The 20,325-nt window shown below is 44.6% G+C and overlaps 1 protein-coding gene across 1 annotated transcript in view; it reads right to left on the bottom strand.

Annotated features, from left to right (window-relative positions):
• Positions 1-17,171, bottom strand: part of LOC111267234 (uncharacterized) — a 31,471-nt gene extending 14,300 nt beyond the window's left edge. Inside the window, exons 1-2 of the mRNA XM_022845333.2 lie at positions 17,081-17,171; positions 12,218-12,764 (exon numbers count right to left, since the gene is read on the bottom strand). Of these exons, the coding sequence (XP_022701068.1) occupies positions 12,218-12,704 (487 nt within the window). The 5' untranslated portion in view covers positions 12,705-12,764; positions 17,081-17,171. The remainder of the gene's footprint in view (positions 1-12,217; positions 12,765-17,080) is intronic.
• Between the last annotated feature and the right edge of the window lie 3,154 nt (positions 17,172-20,325).

Genomic DNA, 20,325 nt, shown 5'->3' with positions numbered 1-20,325 from the left:
CGCTTAATATAGCGTTCATTATTTATTTTCGTTTAAAACAAACAGAATGCTTCGGCGGGGAATGGCATAATTTACCGAAACCATCTATCATATTCCAATACGAAACTATTGTACAGGCAGGATCAAAAGAGATATTGGGATCTCAGGGAACATTTCGGGGAGGCTTCGGTTCTAAATGCTAAATCATAGCTACAACAGGAACCGACCTTAGAAAAATAATTTTAATAGATCTATGTACAGCTACTCATTTCTTCAGCATTTTACCCCATTTAGCACCTTGGTATTTATGACGGCTGCCATTTGCTAAATAATAAAGTTAACCTATGTTGACATTTCAAGTTCACTTTTCCATATGATTACAAATACGATCATACTTTACTCACATATACATATATATATATATATATATATATATATATATATGTTCAGGAAGTCGCTCATATGGGCCGCCAAAAGAAACGAGCGCTTAAAGAAAATAGAAATGAGTCGATGTTCACACTAGCAGAGTTGTCATTCTATAACGAGCTTAATAAACGAGGATATAACAGGTAACAAACGACGATTCTGGATATCATCGAAGTTACATAGAGTGCAACATGACTGGGCCCGAGCCATGCTGTCCTGGGCTATCTAAAAACATAGATGAAATCATTTAAGTACATTAGTTCCCGCCCCTATAAACAATATTAGTAATAAAATAATGATAGTTATTATTATAACATTTTTTAGCTAACGGCTAGATTCAATGAGGTGATATCTACTCCATCACGCTATCAAACGCACGGTCAAACGCAGAGTCTACGCTAAGGGAACCTAGACTAACAGAGAAGGCAGGCTAAAAAAAAAACTGTGCACTTCTAAACCGAGATACATCATTTGTTTCTGTCCATTCTTTTCTTAGCTCTGAGCAACTACACACGGAATAATCAGAGAACAAGCTTGTCGCCCACATAGCCAACGTGGCTGGAGATCAGCAAATTATCGCGGCATCCCGTTTGCTCTAGTTGGTCATAACAGTAGCGCAAAGCCCTGGAAAAACGTTCCACACGAAGCTACACTGTCACATAGAAGCTCGCTTTTTGCCCATCATAGTCTACCGCACGTTTCCCGCATCGTCTATGTGCACAGCTTTCGTTAATACTCTTCGTGAAGTTTCGTGGTTGTGTCGGACGAGATAACCTTCGAGTCTCTCTCTGACACCTGGCCCTTCCTTTTGTGCGAACACCGATTCGAAACTCTGGGGCTTTCTTCTTTGGAGTGCTCGCCACCTCAGTGCTGGAGCTCACCTTCACATAAATTGTTCTTCTGATCTCATTCTTTGCGTTTTATTTTTTTGGACAGGAAAACAAAAAATATTTCTTTCAAGTTACAACGTCCTTGCACGATACACACTTATTGCACAATATGAGAAAAGCGCCGACAGAATATAAGGGCGAAAGACGCGAAAAAAGATAACAGCACACAAACGCATGTTCGTCTGCACCGTCCCATTCACATATACATAGAATTCGTCATACCATGCAAGTTGGATTGTGGCGCCTTTATCATCAACTGCTGCTCCAGCTGTTAATGCCAGTGATAGCAATGGATAATAGCCTTATGACCACCTGCAGGAACCTGATTCCATACAATTGCATCAAGTTTAAATGGAAGCCTGCCTTTTTAGATGCGGCAACCTGCAGCCTAGAGACGTGGTTCCTCGCCAAACCTGGAGTACCACAGAGTACTAAAAATCAGAGGGCATCAGCGCCCTTTAGCCGAGGGGCAACGCTACACAAAGCCCGACTCTTTGTTTCTGGCTTGCTAGTACTGGTTTTTACTTTCTTTTGCCTTCTGTTTTCTCTGTTGCTTGCCGGCTTCGCTCCTCTCCGTGGCATTCACTTAATAGATGCGGCGGTAACATCGCGTAAAGAACTACTTTCCAAGGGCCGTTGGGCTCGCTATTTCTCATACTGGTCTCTCGAGCCAGATCGGCAAAGCGGCTGCCAATATAGCCCTTCCTTTTTACAAAGCGAACGAAGAGGCAAGAGACAAGATGAAAAAGAAAAGATCCACCTGCCTTCTGGCTAGCCAGAGAACTAGCTTACCGGCCTAGTAACAGGACACGGCCAAACGGATCGCTCTCACTTTAGTGTCAAGCTCGGTCCTACGCCTCGGTCTTTGGGGCAACCTCGGCGAAGACAGTAAGTCATGCGGGACCCAAAAGAATTCAATAGGGCAACGGCAATCGACTGCGTCTAGATCGTATGATCTCGTAAAGATCTTCCAAAGGACGGCGTAACTAAAAAACAAGTCTTTCGATGTAGATCCAACAGAGCTGTCTAGTTGACTGACAACATTGTTTAAAAATAACATAATACCACCGGTTAAGATGATTATTCATCATCCATATTCAGCTAGGTCTCCACATGTATACATATAAGGTTTGTACTTTTCTTTAGGGCGCTCTACGAACCGCTGTGGTTAATATATACGCAACAGTTTGGCTGTCGCTAATAAACAGATCCAGGCTTTTTGCGAGGCTGTCAAGGTGAGCCAATAGTAATAACTACGAGCCACCAATGGATATATATAAGAAAGGATGCCGTCCATAAAGTTCTTTCAGCATTTAAATAGCTGAGTGGTGTATTTAGTAAATGAATAAATACGCCTAAGCCAAGAATCCATATATAGATAAATATATTTGCGATACAAATTTAGCCATTTCGTTGTTTCCATGAATCAAAGGAGTAACTACTCGTCACTTACCAGGAGATTCGCTTCAACTCCGCTTGCTACTGTGAAACGAGCTTTAGTTGTTGATATCGACCTGCACGAGTGTCATGTATCCGATGGGCATCAATAGCGCAGGACACAGACATTTGAAGTAGAGCCTAAACTACTTTATGTAGTAGTCAATAGCTCCTAAGTCTAACCCGAATTGTTACCATTAAGCTTTGCTACTGATTTCCCAAATAACGTTATAACCTCAAAAGATTTCCGCGTTATGCAGTTTACAGTATGAATCTGATGCTCAAGCCCGTAACATCGAATTGATCAATACAAAATGAGAATTCCGTTCGTGACGGATTAATCGAATCCGGAACCGAAAAACGTACACACTGCGGTTCTAGCACCGGCTTATGAGCTGTTAACTTGTATGACGCTTAGCGAACATATTGAAGACTCGTGAAAATTCGTTAGGCAGACTAGCAAGGGCCCCTGGCGTTAAACCTCGAACGCACAATTAATCTATAACGATCTACGCTTTTCTTGGTTATTATATATAATTGAAGATACAAGTGTACTTCTGTTACGTTGATTTGAAACATGGCAGATCGAGGTGAAAACTGAATTTATCAAATGCTCATTAAGAAGAGTTCGATGATCATGATAACCCAATGGCTCGAACTTCTCTCCGCGTCGTCCGTACTATTAATTCATGTCTTTGCGCAAACTAAGAAATTTTCTCACGTGTTAGTTCCTTGCGCTTACGATAGCGAAAAACCGACAAAGTGGTTACTACTTCGATACGTTAAAAGAAGCCAATATGGAGATAATGAGCAGCGCTAGCCCAGAACGTAAACTAAACGGGGCGTAATATAAGGGTTTTTTCTTCTTTTATTGAGCAGTTTTTCATAAACTGCCCCATTGGAGTGATCATTGTCCACTTAATAGAATACATTGTCCTAAGTCATGTAAATGCTGTTCTCAACGAAAAAAATGCACCCGGTGCCTCAATCGGCATCTCGATGACAAACTCTATGCCACATCGTGAGACCCACCACTGCTCATAAAAACACGATAATATAATCACTAGATCCTATCAGTAGTAGAACTGCTACCGCGAGTGTATGAATGCAGTAGAAAGCCTAGCAAGTCTTGAATTTTTATGTTGCTTTATGCCGTTGTTCTTGGTAGCACAAATTCGTCAGGGCAATATTGCAACTGTGCGTGCAGCGGATGAATATATGAAAGGCTTATGAATAGGAGCCATGTGATGGCCTACACTAGGCTAAAAAAAAGGGTTCAAAAGGCTGAGCACATCAAGCCATATTATGCCGTTCAAGCGATGGATTGCCACAATCATCATCTAGCCCGGCGAAGACCTACCTGCTAGAGTTAGTAGCCTCACACTTAATGCAACTATACGAAATGTAAAACTAATCTAACCTGGTGCTAACAAAGCACCGTTTTCCTATTCCATTGGTTCAAACGACCACGGTTGACTCTTACAGTGCGTAATTGCGATAAAGTTTAATTGGAAAGCTAAACAATTACATGTCTCCGTAAACACGTAACGAAGAGCAATCGATTACGCAGTTTACATCTGCATACTCGAATTTTGAAATATAGCTGCTGCTGTCCACAAGTGGGGGCGGAAAAAAGACCTCCTCTTCATAATACAATCGGGCCGCCGCTTACGGTTATTGTTTTAGGGAAACGAGCTTCAGGTCACTAATTTGAATAGACATTTGTGGACGCAAAGCAGATCAAAACAATCGTCATAAAACCTGGCATTGTAACAACTAAAGAAATCTATCTAGAGCTTTATAGACAACAATGAGATCAGTAATTAGAGAGAGACCGAATTGGAAACATGGCCGAGATCCGCCCTCACGAACATGCTTGACTGAAGCCCAGATGGACGCAAAATAAGAACGCTCTTCAGGAGACGTCAGTTAGTAATGTTTTTTACAAAAGTAACAATTTTCCATGCAAGCCAACCCACGAAGGTCAGCTGGGTTTTCATACACAAAGCGACTCTTCCGTCTCTACGCCGACGCTCGTACCAGACTCCGTAATGATGGTTGCTCTGTCTTCATTGCTCACTTGAGCTGAACCAGACCACCTCATGTAAGTAGTAACATACTCCCTCGATAGATATGGTGCTATAGCGTGCGCATTTCTTAGATCAACCACGAGGCGTCATTTTAATCCTGTTTCACCATTCCGTTTGCTAAGTCTGTTACCGTTTTTACAAAGGTTCCGTCCATATTTCGTCCATACACTAGTGTTCCTACGAGCAAGTTTTGTTGGACCGAAAAAAGTCTTCGCTAACGTCATCACGATGCCTCTGTAGATCGTCTTGTGAGCTTTACGTATCGTTTTTGGCTTTTAGCGTGCAACCCTTGAAGTATTTCAAAACTTTCACACAACTCTCCCACCTCGCTTTCACGTGAAATATTGACTCTACTTGCTTTCGTATAAAGTGAATAGTAGCCGGCTTTATTAACTGTAATGCGAAGAGAAACGAGAACTTATGTTGCAACGTCCATGCATACGTATGTATTTTCCTTGTGGGCGGTAAATGGTGAAGTGCTTTGGAAAATATATTGAGCGTGTGCTAACTTTGTCAAAGTGTTTTAGGCCGTTTTACGCGAAAAGCACTACAAGACACTTAACCCAATCCTGCGGAAGTTGAACGAAGGTACGCAAAATGAGGAACACTGCGTTGAGTTGTTCTGCCGTTGACGCTTTTGGAGCGCGGGGCATCTCTGGATACATATACTCCGTTAAAGTCATAATAAGTTCCCGACAGTGGGGAGAGGTGCCAGGGGCCTCCATCGCGCTAGGAGAAGCCTGCACTTCCTGACCTAGTAGTTTCTAAGGTACGTCATCGACTGTGAGCTCTGCGTAAAATCGTACCGAGAGCTTAATTGCTTATCTTCCTGGTCTGCACATCTGGACAAAATGATAGATCTCACACTTGTAAATTGAGCAAAGCGAAGAAACATCTATTAATGGGGAAGGCACTTTCTAGCGCCCCGATAATACGGCCGTCTCAATGCATTTAATTATTTCGACGCCATTGATCTTCGTTAGCTATTTTTTCAGTGAAGTTTCGGCTCTAGCCGAAATACGTTATCGAATAATACTTATGACGTTGCTAATGCTTCCTAAATTTATACCGTCAAAAAGTTTGTCCCTACGCTTGCCCTTTTCGTGCTTTTACTTATAGTAATTATGCACTGTTCTTTTATGTAGCACAGGATTTGCTTCATCTAGCGGGTTCACATAATGGAATCGGATTTTGGTCGTGACTGTACCTCATGCCACGTATGATTCGTCCCAACCCCGCCGAACAAACTAGATCCAATGATATTGCGATTCGATAGCTATGAGCGTCTGCAACGTCTTCTTAGCGTGACACTCAGGCGCTGCCCGATGGCTCTAGTTATTTTCCTCTTTTGCAAACTGAAGAGATGATTTGTTTCCGTTCCGCATAAGCATCCTCTCGGTCTACTTCGAAAGAACGGATGCGTCATTTGGCAAAGATGACGGAAACACAGATATGTGACTAGTAGAAATAGCCATAATGGCAGGTCAACGGAGTGGAGTAATACTGATAATACACGCGATGACACCCAGGCGCTGCTAGCAGCATCCATTGAATTAAAAAATGACCTCGCCTACGAGTGATTTGCCCTTTTCCCAGACTATACAAATGAAGCCATATGACTTATGGTGAATGCACGAACAGTTACTGGTTTAATGTATAAAGGGGCCGTACAAGTCGCTGATACGGCCACTGGTGGCTTTGCTTGCCGTTAAGTTTTTTCGTAACATTCTTATATTGTTGCGTTGAAGATAACGTCGAAGTAAACTTTAACTAGATATATATACATATATTGGCAAGCCAAGTGACCTCCGTATAGCAAGCATACGATCAAAGATTAGGATTTATTATCACAGTGACTATTGTTGACTGACGTTGCCAACGTCTTATAAGGTCGTTTTGCGCTTAATGCGTCACCTGGGCTGTGAATGCGTTCATGCGCTATCAATGACGCCTGAGGGCCAAAAGATCTCTATAGATAGTATTTTATTTTTTATGGACACCTCGACGTTAGTTCAGCTCTGCCGCTTATCCATTCAACGAGAAAGATTAGCCGTCAGCTACCGGCGCGTAAAAGCGGCTGGAGGAACAGCCGAAAGAAACGCCACAAGATGTTCCATTAGCTGAGTATTTTCAGGTCATCGCGTTAGCTGACAGTACAGTGATCATGAGCTGTTGCGATGCGGCAATAATCTCCCTCTGTACTGTTTACTGGCGTCGTTCTCATGGCCACCATTCGCTGATGGCTAGTACAATGGTGCGTATCCTAAACGCCGAAATAGCTATATTTGTGTGGGTAAATTGATCACGAGTGACGGCGCTGAACAGCAACTGTCGTCAATATAACTCGAAAAAAAAAGAGCAACGCAGACTTTCTAACACCACATCTCGTAACCTATTAACCTGTAGAAGAAACTCGCCATCTAACTTCTGACATACAGTAGTAAGGGAAAACTAATCAGGGAAAATTTGTTGAGGACATTCCACTGAGGAATGTTATTTATCATCGACATCATCATGATAGTACGTCAGCTTTATTTCGAAAAGGCCTCTCGTCAGCAAGTGGTAAAAGCAGACGACCTGTTTTTACGTTGAAGGATAAAGCACTGGGCGATCATCCGACATAAACTTAGTTTTCCACAACCACTCGTCTTAAATCGAACTGCCCTTAATTATTTGGAACTGAATTATGTAGTTAGTGATGCAGTTATGAATTTCGTACAATGTAACGTACACGTACTGCGATGACACCGATAAAATGAGATAATAACCTACGTGGCTTCAATAGCTACGATGGAGCTTGATCAAGCTGCTTATTCCAGGATTTTTTCAGTGAAAACCGGTAGTTGTTACGCTCGTTTTTGATGCTAAGTCAGTCATCCAAACGACGGAACATGGCAAATCATTCGAAGTGCGATAACTTAGACTTATACAGCTACAAATAGCCTGTTAATGATACGCACAGAATAGCACATGTGTAAACTACGTGAAAAAGTCTACGCCCACGTAGATATCAAGCAGAAGCGAGAATTACACTAACTGCCTTCTGCTAACTAACTCATCACTATTTTTCTTCTACTTATCGGGACATTCCGGTCAAATGAAGAGTTTCACAATACAGAGCAACAAGATCTCTACACGAATAGGACAAGTTCTATGTTCCCCTTGCGGTATCGTTTCGGTGAGCAGCATGACCTGCTGGCGAGACCTGTACTCGCGCCTGCAAATATTAGTCTAAGCAAAACACGTGGTGGCTACTAACTCCAGCTACATGGATACCAGAATATTGCAATGTTCAATGGGAGGATCATGTATCGATCCGTTTTGATAAGTGAAGCTAGCTCCACTCCCCGTATAGTTCAACCTTGAGCCTATCTCTTAGAACATAGAACGGCTTTACCAAAACGTTTATTAATTGCCTACTAGCGAGGCCCTTCGGGCCGCTGATAGGAGTTCGAAAAAGGTATATTGAATTCGACCCATTGATAACTACTCGAATATTATGTTTGAGAGTAGTATTGCTTTTCCAACTTTGAATGATCATGCTTTGCATCGGGAAAAAGTTACCCAGCGTCAGATGCTAACAACTGGGCTTATGCTTTTACGGTAAGATCTACTCACTACAAAGGTGTAACGTGCTCAGACCGTTCGTTCGTCTTAGAGAAAGCCACTTGATATGGCGTCGGCGTCTCAATGTTACTATTTTACCGAAAATATCCCTGCGCCCCTGCATAGCGAACATTCGTGGATTTGTGGCAACCTAATTTAACGGTTGTTTCTAAATGTTTCAAATTTCCGTCCGGCATCGCTTCACTGGAGTTATTCCTCTTACGATATTCTGTTACTTCGACGTTATTTTTACTCCCGAATTAATGCATCCTTGCGTCACCCGTCGTGTACGTACTACCGCATCGAATAATACTAATCAGCACTTTGTATTATAGATATTTGTATTTCTATAGCAAGCAACGCAATACGTCCAAACCACAATTGGCGCCTCTCGACACAGCCAAGTCCTTGCCCGCCCGCCCGCCCGCTCGTCTACAATATTGCACTTCTGTGCAACAGACGGTCGCTCATATAGCGAGATGTCGAACCTCCCGGTGCGGGGGCACTGCGCGGCTAAATGTGTCGTCGTACAAGCGAATAACCAGTTTTTTTTTCCAATTACCGGCCTACTAGTAATAGGTCCGATGAAGTGGTACTATAAAATATTTGCGCGCCAGCTCATGGCGTCGTATTCGTTGCCGTAATATATCTAGACGCACTGGTCCTCCACTGTCTACCCAGTCATACCGCGACGTTCCAAGGATGATTGACCAATCTGGCTACAGAACTACCCAGTCACGTGTAATGGCTCGCTTATTGAGTGCAGTGAAGGTGTGTCATGTGCGTCAATCAATAGTCTCTAATGGCGTTAGAAGTTGTCCAAACAATAGTTCAGTGCCAGAAACAAGCTACGGTTGTTTTGGCGGCGGCATTCAACGCTAGCATGGCTGAGATAATACATGGTTTTCGCATCCAAAGGTGGCCGCGAGAGAGATAAAGTTAGTGCAGAGGCAAAATAACAACCACGATTGTGCTGTTCACTGTTGTAACTGCACGATCACAGAGAATAAGTGAACGTACGTACAATCGCGTTGCCCGGCAGTCATTGTAGTCACATTTGGAACGAGTCAAAATCTCATCACAGAATAAAACGTGCACTATATTTTAAAAAAGTGTCCTTAAGTGAGCGACCAGCATCGCTTAAGAAGATAATATCAAACTAATGCCATAATTAAGAGTAACAATAGTAATCATAATAACAACAGTAAAACTAACACAACTCAGGAAAAACACTCCTACTTGAACGGTGGTAGGCGATACTGAACAACAATGTATCGGCTTGTCGTAACGCTCTTTCATTTCTTTTCTTTCATTACTCTATAAGAGTACGTTGCCTTCTCTAGTTCCTCACTGTTGATTCTGCTAAGCTGTCTCGGCTCTCTTCCTGCGCGAATCATCCTTTTGTGCCGCTGTGAGGGTACGGGACCAGCACAAATCTATTAAACGTTTCGAATCATCGATATACATTCGGTAATAGAGTTACGGACGAGATACTGGAAAACGCTGTCGGTGGCTGATAGCGGAACACACTGTTTGTCCGCTGCCACCGTTACCGTTATGAATGATCCGGTGGCAGGCGCGACAAGGACACAAGATTGAATCCACCGGGATAACAGCATCTCGCTGCTTCTACGAATGATGGTCGCTTGTTTACTGCGCAATACGATAAGACTCGTCTCATTCAAACCTGTTGTTGATTTATGGCAAATAAACATTGGCGACTTCAAATCGGAGCTACTAGCATCATAGCAAACCATGTTGATTGCAGTAATGGAGATTTTTTACTCCACTCATAAACGTCAGCCTGTAGAATTTGACGGCAGGAGACAACTTCCTGTTCCATGTGCATATACAGGGTGAAGCCAAATATATATTGCTCAAGTTATATGAACCGTGTCAATATTCATGATACATATGACGCCCAACAAACATGTTTGTCTACCGCTGACGTTACAATGTTATCGTTAAAATATAGCAATCGACCACCCTCTCTTCACGTGGTCGGCATTTCCTAGAATAGCTAGTCCAGCTTCGCTGGCCATGTCGTACGCGGGGTCTACTACTCAAGTCGGCTCTATGCCACCGTCTATAGGCGACAGGATTATGGGCCGGCTGGCTGTAGCCGAATTGGCCACGGACTCCCCGTAGGTCAGCCAAGTGACAAGCTTTCTGTGCTGTCTCTGTACAAATACGAATATTGGTCTCTGCTGCCTGAGACAACGTTACTGCAGATTTACATCAATACGGCAAAACTTAACCTTACATTGATGTCTACTGTTATACAATAGAGCGAAAGGTACGGATGGCTAGTAACAATCATTAACATAACAATATGCTGATCGACAACGCTGTAGGACTGCGCATGCTGGTAAAGCCTATTCGTTTCGGTGGCCTGTCACCAAGCAGCGAGTCAAATCAGAATGCCACGGGGCACAAGTTATTATATCATTGTAAAGAATTTAGCACTCGTCGCCACCTAGACTGCCAACCAATGGGCCTTTCACTCACTGTTACACACTGTAGTAGAGACTAATTACGGCTTTACGCAAATTACTGGCCAGACTAGGGCTTCCCATTACCAGGCGTATGTACAAAAAGCATTGATTGATCAAAAGCTGATTGAGACTATCCCGTCGATGTTGATGCTATTCTTGCTGATAATGATTAGGATGTCGCTCAATCATGGCTAGGGCATACGCCATTGACTTACGCCGGCGTTCGTTCTAGTATCCGTTGACTGTCTTGCGCAGATTATAGTCGACCGAACATTGAACAAACATAACGTCGACTTAAGCGAAGTTAGTGGCTAAGTAAGTGTTCAGAGCAGCGCCCACCGTGTTTGCCCCTTGCTCGTCGACAATATGACTTTGTCTGAGTTATGCCGACGGTGGCCATGCGGTTTTACTACCTTGGCGTAATAGCGATAATGGGGTTGATAACCGGTAACGTAACAGTAACACACTGATGATTTGGGTGTGGAATCTATTATCGTTGGTCTTATCGATGTTGACCCTTATGCTATTATAGATCTCTACTTGACGAACGAGACAACCTGATCCTCGTCTACACCGCCTTTTACATTGAGGTCGAAAGTCGTCACATATGCCGATTTCTATGTAGCACCATACGGATTCCTACGTGGACGAGCCCGCGGGCAAGAAATAAATGTTTTCCTAACCGAGGCCCTTTCACACGATATTTGTTTGTGACCTTTGATGGATTCAGAATTCTATTATTAATATTCTTATCGCTTTTATCACTATAGTATAATTATAATTGCTGATATTCCCTTATTTTCCAATTTCTCGATACAGTTCTAGCTTGCTGCAGTGGTACTAAACAGACGGATCGAAGCACGGTAAGGAAGAGCTCGCTAATGATGAATCTACGAAGATTTTCTTTGTTAACAATATAACAAATCACGAAATATTTTCATCATAATTTTATATGAATATGTATTCCATAGTAGAAATGAACAGCTTCTTTGTTTTCTTTGTCCCTTGTTCGGGCATCATCACATTGGCAGTTAAAGGATTATTTAGTCTTGCTTTTGTGAGTGCTGGTTTTTTTGATATTATCGTAGGAGTCGCTTGGAAACGCAAAGCAGTCATACCGAGGTAGCTTCACTAGATAAATTCCCTACCAGAAATGATACAGTTCGGAACAGACGAAGCAAGACGGACTCCTTTTTCGTGCTCGAAAAGGGCGAGAGATGCGGTCAAGCTAGATCTTGCAAAAGCATACTGCTCACTTGAATAATATCCTAGATCGGTAAATCATTATACTTACCATTGAACGACATGAAATGTAACGGGAGGCTCTGGGCGGAATCGGCGAGAGGTGTAGTTTCGTGGGCGGATGTGGGAGTTTCAAGTGGGTGTGTCGTTGAGCCACCTCCCGTCGAACTTCCATTGGTCCCGCTCCCGCTTCCAACGACGAGTCCACTTAGGCTTCGTGCTCGCCGGCCAGCCGAGCTGCTCGTCGAGCTATCGAGAGACGCTCGTCGTCCGAGATCAGCCAAAATCGCCGCCAGACCTGCCGGACCTCCGACCGAGCTGCCATCGCGTGGCTGAGGCGACTGGGGCGATCGAGGAGCGCCTCCATGTCCCCCGGAGCCATCACTAGCTCCCGAGTGCTGATGCGATGAGGTCTGTTGCTGAACATGGTGGGGTTGCTGGTGAGAACCACTTCCATGGGAGCTATGGGACTCCCGCGACGGCGTGGCAGGTTCGGCTGCCACAGGCGGATCGGCACTTGTTGACGCTTTCGCCCCCATTAAGGACCACGTATCCGCGATGGCGAAGGTGACGGCGACGAGAAGGATGTTGGAAAGGCCCTGAAAATAGGCCGATGACAACGACTACGATCTCTTCAGTGCAACCTTCTCGATATCGTTTAGATATTTTTTAATAACAACCACAATAGGGACTACAGCTAGGCCCTGTTGTGATTCTTCCTGTGCTGCACTCTGCAGTTGTATCTGTTCAACCGATGCGGGGTGTCTTGACTTAAGAACACTCTAACAATACGGTAATAATAATAATAATAAAAGTCGATCTTGAAGCCTGAACACCAAATAACTAATGAACTATACTTGTACTTGATGAGCAGAATTCTCTCACTTTTACTTATTAGCCTCCTCGGAGGTTTCGGGGGGAGGGGGAGGGGGTGACTTGAGGGGTACTGGTGAGATGAGCTACAGCAGAAAGGAGAAAGAGGGATTTTGATGTTGTCAAAGTGCTCTTATCTTGTCATGGGGGGAGCACCCACCCCAAGCAATTGTTGGCGATCTTTGATTCGCCACAATCTGAACTCCACAAGTGTTGTGACCCCGAGGTGTTTGGTCAGCTCTGCTATCATCGATTTCGCTATTTAGTTGCTTGGGCGACTTGAGGCTAAATACCTTCAATGAAATTGGGTGTTGACCGCAGCAAAGATTTGTATCTCCTTTTTCTTCCACCAGCAAATCCCGTTGGCATTGTGGTCATAGAGGTTTAACTGCTTTCTTCGACCTAATTTTTAATTACTTAGAGTTCAAGCTTACTATTTATTTTTTTTTTCGCGCAAGCGCAACTTTATTGTTTTTAGTTAATGCTGTACATGCCATTATTGTTTTGTAGTTGTTGTTGCGGCTATCTTCTATCGATAACATTTTTCAGTAACTAATATAATTTTATTAGTACTATTATTATTATTGATTGTAAATCTTTTTTCCAACGCACGTAACACAATCACGCTCTGTTTCGCCTTTAGCCTTCTGTATTTCTCCTTTTTTTTCGTGTTATTTCTGCAAATGAATCTCCAGCAGTGGACGGTCAGGAAGCTTTGAGCCGTTGTATTGGGGCTGTTTGAGAGATTTGTCGGCAGAACTTTTTCGGAGTGGGCAACGGCCAATCGTGTCGCTGAGCCAGCGAAATGGCCAAATGATTGATTGTGCAATCAATACAACTGCACTGATTAATGATGACGATACGGTGTTAGCAGAAGGCACACGTCTGCTGCTGGGCACGCTGTTGATATTGAGTTAGGGAAATCGTCGAAAATGGGGTCGTTCGCCGCTGCGCTGGCAAGCTACCTTTCGACTGGTGACGGTCCGGATGTCGATCATTCTCCACAAAGAGAAAGTGCTTTTCTACGAAGCTCAGCCGCGACACGACCGCTAGAACGGGCGGAAGCGTCGCGTTTGCTACTATCCTTTCGTTGATGCCAGCGATTCGAACGGCGGTCGTTGGTCCCCTTTGTGATGACGCCTTGCGACAACAGTAGCTGACAGGTAAGATTACTATGCTTCGTCGAATGAATTTCAATAGCGTCGCCTTTTAACGTTTAACTGTAAGTACCAGTCTGTCTCCGTCTTGATTTGCAGTTGTATATGATTAACGATCATGCACGGACGACAACAATGAGATATATCAACCCTGCAATACACTCTTCAACATGGATTAGTCGCTAAAGACCGCCATGCGCGCAGACGCAGTTGTTTGTTAACATTGGCACTTGGCCCTGTATATTCTACTGTATCTTGAGGTAACTTATAAAATAGATAGAAGCTGCATGCTGCAGATCCAACTTAGTCAACGATAAGCACATGGACGCCGATGTGTTTTTTACACGCAAAGACACTTAAGAAATCACAAAGCCCGCGCGTCGCCATAACCAGCATTCGACGTGAGTTTTTCGTCTCTAAGCTATAACGATTCTTCTTGGATTGAAAGAAGTGTAACCGTTAACTATTATGACCTGATACTCGTATAGTAGATAGCCGTACTTGTGGTAGCTAGTTTGCTAACATAGTTATTGTTATTTTTACCGTCGGCACCCTGTTTTATCAGGATTAGGCTAAAATGGCTGCCACAGTTGCTTCACGTAGCTCGAATAGTGGAGGCTTGACTCCAATGTACAGCGTCGCTTGCTCTCATCCTTCTGCCTCGTTTTTATCCGCTCTGTTTCGATATTGAGTGCAAGCGACTCAATCGAATTGGTTGGCCTTGACCTTGGCCGTGGCCGTGTCATCCCTTTACGTTATGTAGCACTCGCAATACAAAGTTTTCCGACGAATCATCGCAGATCGGTACTATAATAGACAACAAAACACCTATAGAGATTGATTCTTAAGCGAACGATTTTGATTGAAATTCGGAATTTTATTCTGAAGAAAAGCAAGGCACAAATAGAAACAGTACGTATAAAATGCCTCGCTTTTGCCCCTAGCCGTTAGTCGTGTTGCAAACTGTGTGACTGGACCTTGACCCTTTCTGTCTTTTCCTTCTTGCTCTTCGCCTCCTGTTTTATTACTTGTTTTTTCTGGTTTTTCGTCAGCTTCACTGTTGTCTATCAAGCATAAATGCTACTAATTATATTCAAGTGTGTGAAGCAGCCACTCTTCCTATGTTGACTTGTGAAGTTTATCGGAGAAATCGTCAAGTACGACGGTTAGCCGCATGTCCTGCTGACGCTGTTACTCTCAGTTCTGTTACTTTGGCCAAGATGACATTACCGGTGTGGTCAACGTCGTTGCTATACCCCCTGCCGATGTGTCCACTGCTAACTAACCCCATGACGGGGTTCACTCGTGGCACTCAGCTAGCGCCAGTTTCCACCGTCTGTCTCCGCTGATAAAATCGCCACGTTACTGCCCTTCACTCAGTTGTGTCGAATAGCCCGTTCCGCATCGAGAGTGCTGAAGAAGCTGATCGCAAATACCGGCCTAAACAGTGGCCGAGCCAATACTGAAATAAGCAGTGTCGTCCTGACAAGGCCGGTTACGGCCACAGTAACGTTATGCGGCTGCCGTCCGCACGACAATAATACTGCTGCTGCTCGTGCTGAAATCCTGCCTAATGTAGCCCAGATGATGACAATGATACGGAGGCGGACGGGCAGAGGTAGCTGCTTGCGAGACAGCTATTATCGGATAATACTGAGGATAGGCTGAGAATCAGATACTGCCAGAAAGGAACAGGTGATAAAGGCGAATTGCCACTTGCTGGAGTCGTCGTCGTCGTCGTTGTCGTCGTCGTCGTTTCACCTTGGTAGCATTTAGCGGAGGCTAGAAAACAAATGACGATGAGCACGCGTGAAGGACGTTCAAAGCGACGTATAGAGATGTAAGCACTGGAAGGATGCTAGAGCACTGAGAAGATGACAATTGCACTGAGTAGAGCGAAGTCTATTTTGTGGAAAAGCTTCCGGCAAATGAGCAGAGGCGTTGAAGCGCAGGGTCGAAGTTCGACTCCGCTGGTGGTGCTGCCAGGTGATCCAGTAGGAAAAAGGGATTGTTATCGAAGCTTTGCGAGTCATCAAACAGCAAGATCAGTTGCTGAGCGTAGTTCATTGCTGGTTATTAGTTTGCATACAAGGGCCAGTATGTGTTATAGTTATTTCGTGAGCTACGCAGTTGGATTATTAGCATTAGTCGGAGTTAGTCGGGCACGTATCCACGTTTGTTGTTTACACACTGAGCGCGGACTTCTCTATCGATTGAGAATGCTAAGTAAAGAATAGAAATTGTATATATTTGCATGGATCTGTTAACTCGTGGGGATCGCTGTGACGTCTGCGACTGCATTAACCTCAATAACCACTCGAGTTCGAGCTCGAAAGCCAACCACCAGCGGTTAGTCACCATCATCACTAGGGGCCTATCTATACCGTGACGGGTAAGCCAGCATCGGCAACACAATTTGGCCACAGCTGCAGTTCAAATAGCACCACTTTAATGCGAACGTTCTAATCAGATGGGCTGATCCGCGGCCATGCCAACGCACCGAGATCATCGGTGTCTGACTAGACCATACGTTCAACTGCTTCTATCACCGGACCCGATTCCAAACGCCTTTCGTCTACGAACTGGAGAGCAGACTGTTTACGATGGCAGACGTTGTTTTTTCATCCGCGATTAATTGAAACAGCGATAAATGAATCAACAAATGAAGACGATGTTGTCGTTTCTGTACAGTGGACCAAACAGGCTGAACAACACTACGACGAAACACTTATTGAAAGGCACAACACCTCCCGCCCCCCTCCCACCCCTTGCCCGTCCCTTAACCGTGCCACCGCACGAAGACCATTAGACTAGCTACAACAGGCAAACAGATGATCCACAGGTTCAATCGCGTTCATCACCATCCAACAACATAATACACTTACCCACAGTGGCAACAACTGTAGACTTGTTCGTCTTCGACTACAGCAAGACGCTTCCGGCTACAGAACGTTCCGGCTAAATGAATCTCCTTACCCCTCCTATTTAATTTGAATTTTTCGTTCCTTTTCACATACACACAAACACGTCAGTGATCTACCATTCGAAAATTTCCATATCGATATTAACACGATGAAGTTACTGTCCTACTCGTTCACAACGAAGGTCTCTTCTGCCGCCTGCCTTCTCGTGGCCAGGGGTGCGCGCTACAGCTGCTGTTTCTGTGTTGACGCCGCGTCTACCGCTGTCGACGGCTGCTACAGCGGTGGCGCGGGTTTCTAGAAATCGTTTTTCATAGCAACAGCTGTACAAGTTGCAGTTCTAGTCGCTGAATGGGTACTGGCAGCGGTATAAACAATAGAGAATGATAAGTCGTTCGGTTTACAACCCTCAATCGTCTTTTCTAATACCGACGACAATGACGACGTCGTCGTCGTCGACGACGACGACCAAGATAAACACGGAGAGACGATGATCGTATTCGCATCTGCTAAATACGCTGGCTGATTAACTGCTGTTTATTATTGCTAGCAATTGCAGTGAACGTCCGTTAGTCGAAGTGATAGTGTTCGTCGCTGTAGTAGCACAAGATTGGGGAACGTTAACCCCAGGTCACTGCATTGCACCGAATCGTCAGTAACAGTAACACGATGTTATTGCTATGTTGTGCACTCTTGGTATCATTATTATTCGCATTATTATTATTATTATTATTCGATTTGTTATTATTGTTACGACTATTGAGCGGGTGATGGTGGCAATGATTCTGCTACTGAGCTGCGATTTGTTTGATGCGCCAGCATCTGCTGCTGTGGTCTTTCTAGTTGTCGTTGCAGCTGTCGGTCACGTCCGTCGCGTCACGGCTGCTGCTGGGGTGTTAAAACTCGAACGATCTTCCACTGGCCTGCTTCTTCCTGCTGTCATTCGTAAATAAAGCTAAGAATCCAAGGTAGTCGCGATAACCGTTTTGGCCTCGTTGCTAGTTGTTGTTATTGTTGTTGTTGTTATTATTATCGGTGTTGTTGGTATCGTTGTTGTTGCTGCTGCTGCTGCTGCTGCTGTTGACATCGCTGGAAACGGCCGCGAATAGCTGACGACGAAAGGCGGCCGTGGCAAAAATCGAATTCGTAGCAGCCGCCATCAACCACTTCGCCATCGTCGCAGACGCAGATGATATTGTTACAGGGCTAGCAGCAACGGAGAACGGGCGACGGGCAGACGCCGATGACGCCAGCGACGCGCGGGAAAGGGAACGCCCAGCGCGACCATCAGTAGAGAAGCGGCGGCGGTAACGGTGGCGCCAGAGGCAGCGGCGGAGACGAGATGGAAGCCAACAATAACAAGTTCATTAAAGAATCGACATTTAATACACAAGCTGGCTGATAAAGAAAGCGATCGATGGATCAGTCAGATATGTCGAGACCGTCGTTCATTGTTGCTTGAGTTTGTTCTCCAAACGTATGTCTATTCGACCGTGTATTTGTCCGTCGAACGCTGTCCGCGTGCTGAAAGCCACCAATCTAACACAACAGAACGTAGCTAATAATTACCAACCGCTTGGAGCTAATAACGAAAGAGGGAGTGACTGTTCCCCTCGAAACACGGTCCTGTCTCGCTTTTCCTAATTCTCTTTTTTCCATTAGCGTTATTGCCGCTTGAGCAGCTTCTTCGAGACCGAACTGTCGTACACGCCCACGAACGGCTGCCACTGTTATATTTCTGCTAGATTTATACCCGTATCGACGAGCAAAGCTGAGTAGTCCGCATATTCACGTATGTCAACTATTTCTAGCGATCGTTTCCACAGTGGAAACTTTGAATATATGAATGAATAGTGGGATGAACGAAAAAGAACCGAAATTAGCCGAAGTTGTGGTCGATGTTATTTGTACGTATAGTGGCTCAAGCCTACAGCATCTCAGGCCTCACAGTCACCTTGATGCTGTAGCTAGGCCGCGGATGCCGCTGGGACTACGCCAGCATTCATGTTCGCATTAACAGCTGACGCTCGCTGCTGCTTTGAGTCGTTAGCTTGCCCTCCCATTCAGTGACTCTTGCTTTGCTCGTCTTAGAATGAGGTGTATTTTTTGCGCCAGAAAGACAAAAGCTAGAGAAAACCACAGCCACTGGTCTACCCGTTGAAATATGGCAGGAAAATGACGAAGAGTTGATTTTGCTTGCGGTTGGATGGTTGTCCAGTCGATTATCCCTTTGTTTTGACGGCTTTTCGGCCACGGATAACAACTTCCTTTCGTAGCATGCCGCAGCATTAACGGTCAGTAAGAGTCACAGATTTTTAACAGGGAGAGACTTATTTATCTCATTTTCGATCTTATTCGACGTTGTTCTACTGACGAACCGGCCAACGAAGTACCATACTTTATTTGCACAGAAGTGGACACAGAAGGTCGGTAGAATACTAAGGCAAAGACTATGGACAACTAGGTCAATTATGTCCTTCAGTAGCACCGCACTAACTAACGTATTTTTATTTTCGATACTTGGATTTAGTGATCTGATCCAGCGTAGTTCAGTTTCATTCAATTCGCGCAACACCAACAACAGCAACATCAATCTGCTCTTGACTGTACAGTGTCTTTTTGCTGTGGGGGCAAATGAGACTTTCGTTAGCGTCTGCGCGTCCCGCTGACGACGTATATTCCTACTGATTTGAACGTTGACAGGCTTCTGCGGCTTTCGATCACTGTTTATCGTCCATTTTACCCAATAGGCTATTGACTCCACTGTTTCAGTTACGGCTAGCTATGATTATACCCGATAAGCTGTTCCGCGCAGAAGGATGTTGACTTCACCCTCGTTTCGGTGACGGAGTAGCAGCTGACGACCAGCTGAGCGTGCGCTGTTCGCCAACGGCCGATGGAGTGTCCACAGCAAACAGGCCACTGACCCCGCCGTCACTGCCCTGTTATTTGTTATGGCTCTCAGAGCTGTTGGAGGCTGCAGGACAGAGAACAAAGCAGGCGCCTTACTACGACAGTCCCTGTGGTTTGTTGAGACCTGTTCTAACAACCGTGCGCCTGCCCTGCTCAGCAGCTGCTTTGACTGGCGAACTTGCTCGTTTGGTCGCGCAGACTTTTGGCGGTTAGTTAATTATTCTTATTCGAGATGAGTAAACCATACACCATACAAACCGAGCAGTCAGTTGGGGCGAGTACAATAGAATATTTTC

The sequence above is a fragment of the Varroa jacobsoni genome, unplaced genomic scaffold (genome assembly GCF_002532875.2).
Source record: "Varroa jacobsoni isolate VJ856 unplaced genomic scaffold, vjacob_1.0 scaffold_1160, whole genome shotgun sequence".
NCBI classification, from domain to species: Eukaryota; Metazoa; Arthropoda; class Arachnida; order Mesostigmata; family Varroidae; genus Varroa; species Varroa jacobsoni.
This window is presented reverse-complemented; position numbering and strand designations above follow the sequence as displayed.